This window comes from Acartia tonsa, chromosome 4, assembly GCF_053477335.1.
Source record: "Acartia tonsa isolate MP-2025a chromosome 4, ASM5347733v1, whole genome shotgun sequence".
Taxonomy (NCBI): Eukaryota; Metazoa; Arthropoda; class Copepoda; order Calanoida; family Acartiidae; genus Acartia; species Acartia tonsa.
Genome location: NC_137263.1, coordinates 49060907 through 49073025, shown reverse-complemented (window position 1 = coordinate 49073025; position 12119 = coordinate 49060907). Strand labels below are relative to the sequence as shown.

Genomic DNA, 12119 nt, shown 5'->3' with positions numbered 1-12119 from the left:
CCAAGTTGTCATGACAATCAGGTATCTAAAAGGATAAGACAATGGCCAATAATTGATGAAACTCCCTAATTATGATACAAAAATTTACCTCTTCTATAAATTAAAATTAGTAGTTGAAATGTGTGAACACTCAACTAAAGACCAAACAATTAAAACTCACTGAAGTCCTTAAGGTTGTTAAGCCAACGAATAAGAAACTATTATTATAAAACATTGGAAACCAGGGTATTAAACAGCCCATACTCTCTCTTTGCATGCCAACACTTGCATGTCATTTTTTAAACCATTATTTAGTTTAGGGGAGGTGTGGCAATGCAGATACATGTATTCAATCCTTTTATTTTCATTCATTTATTTATTCTACAAGAGTTGATGTTATAAAGTAAATATATTATAATATTATACATCATAATATTTATATTTTGATACATTACATTGTTTACCAAGCAAATAAATTATACATTTTTTACATAACATTTCTATATATTTTTCGGGTGATTTTAAGGTTATGGGAGCATAAATATTAGGTAAAGGGATTTTTTATAACTCGTAGAACCGATCTTTCAAGATGGGTTTCTAAACCTGATGGACTGTACTACTTAATATTTATCATATTAGGAGCAGATGCAGAGAGTGAGGACTAGGACTGTACTATTTAATATTTATTATATTAGGAGCAGATCCAGAGAGTAAGGACCAGGACTGTACTATTTAATATTTATTATATTAAGAGCAGATCCAGAGAGTGAGGACCAGGACTGTACTATTTAATATTTATTATATCAGGAGCAGATCCAGAGAGTGAGGACTAGGACTGTACTATTTAATATTTATTATATTAGGAGCAGATCCAGAGAGTGAGGACCAGGACTGTACTATTTAATATTTATTATATTAAGAGCAGATCCAGAGAGTGAGGACCAGGACTGTACTATTTAATATTTATTATATTAGGAGCAGATCCAAAGAGTGAGGACCAAGACTGTACTATTTAATATTTATTATATTAGGAGCAGATCCAGAGAGTGAGGACCAGGACTCTACTATTTAATATTTATTATATTAGGAGCAGATCCAGAGAGTGGGGACCAGGACTGTACTATTTAGTATTTATTATATTAGGAGCAGATCCAGAGAGTGAGGACCAGGACTGTACTATTTAGTATTTATTATATTAGGAGCAGATCCAGAGAGTGAGGACCAGGACTGTACTATTTAATATTTATTATATCAGGAGCAGATCCAGAGAGTGAGGACTAGGACTGTACTATTTAATATTTATTATATTAGGAGCAGATCCAGAGAGTGAGGACCAGGACTGTTCTATTTAATATTTATTATATCAGGAGCAGATCCAGAGAGTGAGGACTAGGACTGTACTATTTAATATTTATTATATTAGGAGCAGATCCAGAGAGTGAGGACCAGGACTGTACTATTTAATATTTATTATATCAGGAGCAGATCCAGAGAGTGAGGACCAGGACTGTAGGACACCTCTACATTCTGCTATTGTTAAAGGTTCCAGGTAAATAAATGTAAATTATTTTTTTTACAGATTAGCTGGGTAATATCATTAAGGGTACTAGGACAAACGTCAGAGCGACAACCGTCAGAGAGACAAACGTCAGAGCGACAAACATCAGAGAGACAAACGTCAGACTGGACAAACGTCAGACTATACAAACATCAGAGTGGTACAAAGGTCAGACAAATTAAGCTTTTTGTAAAAGTCTGAAGTTTTATAAAAAAAAACTTTAAAAATTATGTTTTGTACCTATTCATTGTTTTTGAGGATTAATCAATTATAAAAAGATAAAAAATGGTTTTGACTTATCACAGACTTGCTACATATGTTTGTTTGACATCCATTTGAACAATATGTTTGAAACTAATTTATAATAGTATTTGTAAAAAATATTTAACAAAAAATTTGTATTCATTTCTAATTTCAATAAATTTGAAGATTTTAGTTGCAAAGATACTCTATAATTCACTTTGTATGTCCATCCGTCAGTAAGTCCGTCCATCAGTCAGTAATTCCGTAACGCTATAAGGAAAATGGGATTTACTCAGCTCCTTTAAAAGATAGAAAGCTGAAACTTTTGGACAACATTTCCATCTTTAAGGAGCACAATTAATTATAAAACACTCAATACGGTAGGACCGCTTTCTAGCAGGTTTTTGGCTATTTTTATATTTTCCACATTTTCCCCCATATATTTGGTGTTTTTGGTCCGATTTTCAAAATTTTTTCAGTAAAGATATCAAAATTAAATTTCTCGTCGTTTGAAGAAAACAGCAATGACAGTCATACTGCCTTTTTGCAGGTTATTGGCTTTTTTTTTACATGTTTTACATATTTCCCCATATCTTTGGTATTTTTGGTCCGATTTTCAATATTTTTTGAGATGACAGTATAATTATATATTTTCCATTGTTATGCAAAATAAATACACTTTAAATCTACTTAGAAGTATTCCCATCCACGAATTTTTGTGCTTCGCTACTTATGGATGTTGTCATCCTTATTTTTTATATGGATAGAGCTTATTTATAAAAACAGAGTTAAAATCTAATTACATTGTTTTACATATTACTATTGACAAATAAAATAGAATTTGACACACCCTAACACATACTTTAATTTTATAAATTATATGTATATATACTTTTACTTATCCCAAAAAAACCTAATATAAGGTATAGTTGTCTACTATAGTGTTATTTTTAATGTGCAAGAGCAAGGTTTAAAGCAGTACTAAATCTAGATTGAAAAAACAAACCCAAGAAAAAGACTAATTGTGTATTATAATTCAAAATGATTTTGAAATACTCTAATAATACTTTAATCACATAAAAAATACACACTTTTACTTATCCTTTAAAAAATAACAAAAGATTTAGCATTTACAGTCTTATTTTACAATGCAAGAGCTAGGTTTAAAGCAGTACCAAATCTAAATGAACACTATCTAAGCCTCTAAAATCCTGTTCTTTAAACAAAAATATCTTATACTTGACTTCCTTCACCAAAACAATGAATACAAACATAGTTTATAAGGTTTATAAAAAACGTCAGACTTTTACAAAAAGCTAAATTTGTCTGACCTTTGTACCACTCTGATGTTTGTATAGTCTGACGTTTGTCCAGTCTGACATTTGTCTCTCTGACGTTTTTCGCTCTGACGTTTGTCTCTCTGACGTTTGTCGCTCTGACGTTTGTCCTAGTACCTCATTAAGGTTTTATATGGAAAATTACAGAATTTTTTTCTGATTTTAAAGAACCCAGACAAAAAAAAATGAATTGATTAATCTGCAATAATGTTCATAATGGTATAATTATTAGGGCATGGCATTTAGCCGCATATTTAATAAAGCTGTTTCATATAATGGGATGTGAAAGAAAATTTTAAATAGGATTAAAAGCATAAATTATTAATTATTTTTATGATATTCCACACTTGATTTTGGCTTAGTGGCAGCTCAACGGCGGTTACGGGTCACTATTAATTGTTATTATTAAATGACATATTCATATTTTTAGATCATATGATTGTGTCCGACTTCTACTTGATGCCAGAGCAGATGTTAATCATCAGGTAGAACACATTTTTTATTCAATACAAAAAAAGTTTCATGGATTTTTTAATTTTAATTTTCATGGATCACAGAGGTTCTTGTCGTATTGTCACAGTAGCTTTTCTCCTATTTCTAGCACCTGTGGGGATATTCCCTAGCCTTGTGGGGCAATTAATAACATTTACCTAACCAAAAAATTCTATCAAAAGCTACTGTGAAAATACGACGAAATCCACTACTTCGTTTGCTTTCCATGATCTAATAATTAAGACACTCTTTTGAAGTATAATTTTCTAATACTTTAAAGGATAGGTTACTGATCTTTTATGTTGATTCTTATAATTTAGTAACTTTAAACATTTAAGGTTTGCTTCTTCTACAATTTTCTTCATTAGGTGGACTTAAGTATTTAGATTGCCTTATTTATATATATTTCGAACTTATCATAAAAATCTTTTCTGGTAGGACCTATTTGGCTACGCTCCTCTGCATATTGCCGCGCTGAATGAATATTCCTACTGTGCCAGCCTCCTACTAACCTATGGTGCTGATGTTACTATTAGAACTAATGGAGGAACTTCTGCTTTGTCTATGATAGTCAGGTTAGTCATATTAATCTACTATACTTCTATACGGGACAGCGGAAAGTGTCATGTGTGACGTCATAAAAAACGTCTAAAAAGGAAGGATGAGAAAAGGAGTGGGAAAGGAACCCTAAAAAATAGACGAATAGATGTATTTTTATGACGTCATACATGGCACTCACCGCTGTCCCCTTGTATACTAATTACGGATTCGCCAAGCCGTTCTTTTTATATTACTAAACATCCTTATACTATTGTACAAAAAACAAAAACATTTGAACTTTTGCTTTACAAAAAGTTAAGAATATAAAAACTGTCATATGTCTTTAAATTCGTTTTTTTCTCTGAAACTAAAGAAAAATATTAATTTTGGCTCACCATCAAGCTTTATACTAATCCTAGAGTTTTTATGGCCATTTAAGGAAGTTACAAAAGTAATATAATTCAGGGCTCGGCAGCCACTCAACAGCCGCGCCTAAGCCTCAAATTTAAACCAATTAATGTTTTAAAAAAAAGGGAATGCCGAATATGGGTCAGTTTAAACTTCCAGCTGATTTTTAAAATTTAAAAGGTTTATTTCACTGAGGCTTACAGGCGGCTGCAGAGCCCTCATAAAATTCCTTTCAAATTCAGACTAATATTTTCAATACAATTTTAAAATCTGTTTAGAAAGATTCCTAGTGTACTGCCTAAGTTTGAAGATATGCTTGACGATGCCATTACTCTTGCTGAACATGATATCAATGATGTTGACTGTGAAATTAAATTAGATTACAAGGAATCTTTCAATCATGAATATTGGTTGGAGATTTTGTGTAGTAAATTATTTTCTTTAGTAGATTTATTGCATTTTTTTTGCCTGTTTAAGGACAAAGCATTACTCATACTCCATAACTATTGATGTTGCGCACCCGACATGGCAGCTATAGGAAACCATTCTTAACTCTTTAGTTAAAACGCAGTGTTGGGCCGAAATGCAAACCTAGCCCTTATCCAAAAACGAGCGGATATATGTGCCACGTATTATGCTACAATCGTTCGCATTTGGAAAGTTTGCATACGTTTTAATTTAAGGATTTTTAGTATTAGATGTTTTTTATTTAGTAGCGAAGCAACTCTATAATTTCAAATGTCCGTCCGTTCGTCTGTCCGTCTGTCAATAATTAATGAATTGGGGGAAACGTGATTTTCTCGGCTCCTATTTAAGATAGACAGCTGAAATTTTTAGTGAAGATTCCTATGCCATATGCCCTTCTAATCTATACATTGTTTTCAGAGATTAAATATGCTCATATTTTACATATTTCTATCAAGTTTCAGTAAGATTTGTTTATTCATTGCGGTGCTAGATCGATTCCAAGATTTTAAGCTTTCATGATTTAAAGGTTGCGTGATTTTAAAAGTTTCGTGATTTCTCTATTTTATCAAGTTTAATGATTTTTGTATGACACTGCTCTATAATACATTTTTTCCAGATATCCATTCATAATTTTTGAGCTTCGCTACTTATGGATGTTGTCATCCTTGTTTTGTATTACATCTAAAGGTTGAAATTCTTGATTGATTGATTGTTTGTTTGAAAAGGTTTTGATACCTAAGAAGGCAAGAGGAGAATCTGCAATGTTTATCACTTTTATTGAAACAGGTTAAACGCAGGGAGGGATGGTACAATTGGCTGTTTATGAAACTAGTCCCCAAAGTTTTATAATAACGTTTTCTTATTCGTCTGGTTACTAAATTTGAGGACTTTTATTGAATTCTGATTGGTTGGCTCATTTTGTTGAGTGTCCAAACGTTTGAACCACTGTCTTATACCTTTAATCCCTTGGTAAACAAGAATTACCAGGAATACGGCACATTAAGACAATTTTGTTCTACATTTATCTCAAATTTTAACGGTATAAAGCAGGGCTCGGCAGCCGCTACACTGCTTCAAATTTAAATTCGCTTTTTGAAGAAAAAAAAGAAATTCCGAAAAGATGGATTGTCTGTTTAGAGACAGGTTTAGACATCCAGATGACTTTAAAAGTTATCAAATGATTATTTAGGCCTACGCGGGGCTGCCCTTGTATAGAAAAATGTTTTTTTTCTCTTTTTATTAGCTTGTTTATGACGTATAGTCGATGCACAGACGGACGAGTGTCTTATTGTAGACACTTTGTCTTTAAAAAATTATATTACTTTTAGATTAACATACATTTTTATACTTTTAAAAGGACTCTCCACAGAAAAATCAACTTTGGATTTTTGAAAATCTAACCTGAAATTATTATTCTCTGTTCAATTTTAGGCATTTTTTGTTTTTGTGGCATCGCGATCGAAGCCCTTTGAAATTTTTTACCTCCTTTAAGTGAATCCTCCCGCCATTTAATTTGTGCTGCTTTAGTGATTTTTAGCTTCTATTTTTGCCGCCGTTGCCGCATTCATCGCCCTTCTCCGCCGCTACTCCGCTGTTCATCGCTTTTTAATACATGCTCCCCTCTCCCTTGTTCAGAAATTAAATGGAGGCTGGGGGTGTTGTGTATAGCGACGTACGCAATGTATAGCGGAGTAGCGGCGGAGAAGGGCGATGAATGCGGCAACTGCGGCAAAAGATGGTTATATTTGGCGGAGGCGAACACAAAATGGAGGCGGCAGGATTGTCCAGTCAAGGAAGAGGATAAATCGTAGAGCGGCCAGTTGCAATGGAGCAAATGTTCTTTAGCGGCAAACATATATTGAGTGGAGGAAAGTGTAGTATATATTGTTATATTGGCAGTACAAATAGGCAGCGGACAAAATTTTCAAAGGGCTTCGATCGCGATGCCACAAAAACAAAAAATGCCTAAAATTGAACAGAGAATAATAGTTTCAGGTTAGATTTTCAAAAATCCAAAGTTGATTTTTCTGTGGAGAGTCCTTTTAAAACGTGTTGATATTTTACCTTTTATCCTAAAAACGTAATTAGGAAATATTTATTTTTTTAACTCTAATATATAATTTTTACAAATATTATGTGATGAATTGATTCTAATAGATTTTCTGATAATTTAGGTCATAACCATCTGCTAAAGCATCCTCTGTGTGAAAGCTTTCTTCATCTTAAGGAACATTTTTATTCAAATTATTATCAACTAGTGACTGCGCTGACGCTCCTAGCATCTAGGAAATCTGTGAGAAAAATAGGAAAATAGCCTAAAACCTATATATAAAAAACAAATAGCTAAACCCAACCAAAAATAAGAATTTTCTATAAATGGAGAACTCGATCGGTTTGGTAGCTACAGACAAAAAATATTGTTACCTTTGATGATAGGATAATTCATAATTAAGACATTAGAAATAACGCTCTCAAATGCCAGGTTATTGAGATTATAATGTGATTATTAGGAATCCTTTGGTTAATAAACAGACAAAACTATTAATAGTAGATAGATTCAGCTAAGTAAATATGTTATCATTTTTAAGACAATATATTTGTTGCAAAAATTCATGACTTACTCTATGTTTCTTTAATTTTGAATTTAGTTTTTTTAAAGTAAATTTTTCTAAATTATCTGATCGAATGTTAAGATTTTCTTACGGTTTATATCAGACATATGTCTACTTGAAATCAATCCAATATATCTTTGACGATGGAAATTTGAAACCCACGGGTCAATATTTCTCAGATATTCCCCCTATTTACGAACTGTCCAAAGTCGTTGATAATAATTAGGGAAAGGGTTGAATTTGGACATGAAACAGAAATATTAAAATCTTTTCTAAATTTTTACGATCCTGAAAGTTAATATTTACTGATATTTTCCAATAAATTTTTTCGTTCCGTCAAAATTTGGAAAAATAGCCAATATAGCTGTCTAGAAAGAACACGAAACCTCTACACCTAATATTTTCTCAGTGTTTTTTTTTACTTTTTATACAATTTTTTTTTAAAAATTAAATATTGATGAGTTTTTTATTTTTATAGAATGAATTATAAAAAAAAATAATATTGGTTGATTGGTTTTTGTGATATCAGAACCATATTTTGTATCATTGTTGGGGATGTACATCAATTTATTGGCTATTGTCTTATCTCTTAAGATCCCTGATTTTTCTTACTTTTAATTTTTATTGCAAGATATTTTGACTTTTAGACTGACATAACCTAAAACATAAAAAGGGAGGCGGAAAAATTAATATCCAGGGAGGGAGGGGACAATGAGCTGTTGATCACACTATTCCTATGTTCAACCCCTTCCTTTCTTTCCCCCCACCCCCCATTAATTATTTATGATGATGATAATCCCATTTTATGGGGGGGGGGGGAAATGTATGACATGTATATACTCAGTCATGGAAAATTTTAGAAAGGATTACAAGATCCATAAAAGCGAAGCACTGATACAGTAGGACAAACGGATATTAACACTTGTATAGTGTCAGAAGAGTCGAAGCAAAATTGTAAGTCAATTTGTTAAAAAACTGCTTGATATCTCAAACATGCCTAAATTAACAAAAAAAGCTATCCATTTGTGACGGATGGAAGGACCAACCCTAATTATAGAAAAGCCTCGCCTTTAAAATGTCTAAGCTATGATGAACATAAGCCTCCCCCCTCCCCCCCCCCCAAAAAAAAAAAACAAACCTAATAATAGACTTCAGATGGACAACTCATATCATATTACCTTAGATGGGGGGGGAAGGGGTTGGAGGGGCTGTAGTCCTGTATTCTTTATATGAGATCTAAAGGGATAAGACAATGGCAGATAAATTGATTCACATCCCCAATGATCATACACAACCCCTTCTGTAAATTACAATTTTTAAAGTTTAATAATTATAAGTTTAACACATAATACATCTTAAGACAAAGATAATAAAAAAAACATGTATAGAGTCATGAAAAATTAAAAGTATATTTCTGTTTTCAATATCTATTAAAATGTTTAAGTTTTTAACCATGCATAATATTAGTAATGTTATAAGCGAAGCATCTCCCTAATCAAGTCCTAAAAATCTTATATGTCCTTATATCTATTTATATTCTGCCCTCAGTTCTAACACTCTACAACTTACAAGTAATTATAAAGTTTATTTGTCCTACCATTACAGAGGTTCGCTTTGATATATGTTGTCATTCTTGTATTAGTTCTAATTTTTCTAAATGTTAGCGCCTCTTCTTATTGTAGAAACTAGAAATCTTTCTCATTTGTATTTTGAAGCTAGGGAAATCAGAAAATTGCTTCAAAACATCCCAAGACCTAAACAATAAATTGAATTTTGATTGGTTGATTCATTTAATTTAGTGTCAAAATGTTTTAAACACCAATTGTAATCTACATTTGCCTATTGTAGAAAAGGATATATACGTGGATATTATGACAAGGGAGAAATAGTGGTCTATTTAGATTGCTAACAGTGAACTCCCTTGGTGGTTAGTTCGATAATTCATTAGGAGGGGAGGGGATGGGGTAGGGAAGGGAAGGGGAAGGGAGAAATCATTACTTAGACTGCTGCGTAATTGCAACCTAAATTCAAATTAAAAAGCTGAAATGTTATATGAGTCATTATAAAAGGCTTGAAACAAGAAGGACGTGTCTATCACCCTAAAAATTAATCTGTTATGGGCTTTATGGACAAACAAAATTATATATAGAAACAAGGATGACAACATCCACAAAAGCGAAGCACTGAAAGTGTAGGACAAACGGACATTAACACTGATATAGTGTCAGAACTGAATAATCAGAGTATAAATGTATAAGAGTAAAAGCAAAATTGTAATTAAATTTGTTGAAAAACTGTTTGATACAGGATAATGTTTATAGACATACTCAGATTTTTAGGAGGACCTCATTATAGTGTTGTTTCTCTTATAATATTGTACTTTGTTGTCCCAGGAATCATTATACCAAAAATCAGATCAATCGTATAATTAAATCACATTTGTTGTTAAAAAGTAGAAGAATTAACATGTTTGAAATGGACGTACTTACATTCTGGTAATGATTATAGAGTTTCTCAATCTTAACTAACTACTACAGAAATCACCATGCAAGAAATATATAGGACAATTCTAACATGCCTAAATTAACGGAAAAAGCTATCTGTCTCGGACAAATGGACCGATTCTAATTATAGAAAAGCTTCGCTTTTAAAAATCAACTGATGTTTAACATTATATTAAATTATATGAAAATAATTTTGTCTTTAAAGAAAATGAACAATAATAGTTATTTCTCGTATCGTATTATAAACGGCTTTCCGCGGTTATAGAATGTACAATTATAAGATTAAAACTCGGGGCTAGTTTTAATCTTATGATTGTACATTTCTATATTCGTAGAAAACTGGATATAATACGATGCTAGACATAGTTTTTTCGTATGGATGAGAACCGGTTCCTATCCACCGGATTCGAATGAATACAAGAAATTATATTAAACTAACTAAGAAGCATGGAAAAATAATCATGGTGATAACTTTAGTAGTTAGGTACGATTTAGAAAGCGTAGCAACTCTATAATCATTACCAAAATGTCCGTACGTCCATTTTAACCATGTTGATTTTTTTACTTTTTTAACAACAAATTTTTATGTGATCTAATCATCTGATTGATCTGATTTTTGGTATTTTGATTTCTGATTTTGATTAATGAAAAAAGCTATCCATCTCAGACGTACGGACGGACGGACGTACGGTTCAACCCTAATTATAGAAAAGCTTCGCTTTTAAAAATTTAAACTTATAAAATCATTAGATTAATTTAATATCCCTCCCATATTTCTTTACTAATACAACAACAGGAAGTTGAGGTTTTGATATGAGCAAGGGGTCCAACCTTACTTTTTATAAAGCAGGGCTTTTCTATACTTAGGGTCGGTAGGTCTGTCCTTTTAACATTATTCTGTATTTAACAGTTTTACAAAAAAAATAACGTATAATTTTGTCAAAAATAATCCAAAAATATTATGCTTAATTTGTTCTGACACTCTACAAAAGTTAATATCAGTCATTCCATTTTAGAGCTTCGCTTTTATGGATGTTGTTATCCTTGTAATTTTCTCAAAGTAGATAGTGTAAAAAGTAATGATAAATAATTGGAGGGGGGGGAGCAGTATTTTTAATTATCCTATTATATAAAGTAGTAAGCGTTTTTGTCTGTCCCGAAGGATCTCGCTAACCGCTGAACCGGTATTGTTCTCTTTTACAGTAAAGCTTCTTACAGGTCCTGGGAAGGTTTTAAACTTCCCCCCCAAAATATTATTTTTTTACTCTTTCAAAACTTAATATTAAAATGGGATGAGGTCGACTTTTTCCCCTTCTACCTTAAGTACCCCTAGAGGCTTCTAGGGGCGTAACCGCTAGTATATGTATATTGTAAAACTACAAAAACATGTGTTAGGTGTGATTGGGAGAAGGTTGGAACTTGCCCTGATTAGTTCTGCTAACAAAATATCACATAGGTTTTGGGGGTTGTTGATGGTGTCCCCCCCCCCCCCACACAATACAAATAGCCTATAACCACCACAGGACCAGTAGGTATATTCCCTGAAGAGTAGAATCCAGCAGTTACAAAGATCTTAAGGGACAGACAGACAGACATCATTCTACTTTGTATTGTAGATTGTGGGGGAGGAAAACTTTTACTTTTATTTATTATCCCTTCATTCTTCTGGGTTAGACTTAGGAGTTGACTTTCCAAACTTTCGAAGCTACTCTATATTTTGAAATGTCCTTCTGTCTTTCTATTTTTGGTGTTTATGGTCGGAATATCAAAATAAGCATAATTTAAATGTACAAGTGTACATCTAAATCACATTAAATGACCCGTGTATACATGTCATTCCCCCCCCCCCCCCCCCCCCAAATAGACGTCATATTGTAATTTGATAATTATAACATGACCTCCCCTCCCCTCCCCCATCCTTTCATGCAATAATAAAAACAAGGTTGACTAGATCCAAAATCATTGATAGAAATACATA

At 32.4% G+C, this 12119-nt stretch overlaps 1 protein-coding gene across 1 annotated transcript in view; it reads left to right on the top strand.

Annotated features, from left to right (window-relative positions):
- The window catches only part of LOC145315514 (transient receptor potential channel pyrexia-like), a 67066-nt gene that overhangs the window by 30256 nt on the left and 24691 nt on the right, over positions 1 to 12119 (top strand). Inside the window, exons 10-15 of the mRNA XM_080155495.1 lie at positions 1459 to 1528; positions 3548 to 3602; positions 4048 to 4184; positions 4836 to 5001; positions 5751 to 5811; positions 7200 to 7252. Coding sequence (XP_080011621.1) covers positions 1459 to 1528; positions 3548 to 3602; positions 4048 to 4184; positions 4836 to 5001; positions 5751 to 5811; positions 7200 to 7252 — 542 coding nt within the window. The remainder of the gene's footprint in view (positions 1 to 1458; positions 1529 to 3547; positions 3603 to 4047; positions 4185 to 4835; positions 5002 to 5750; positions 5812 to 7199; positions 7253 to 12119) is intronic.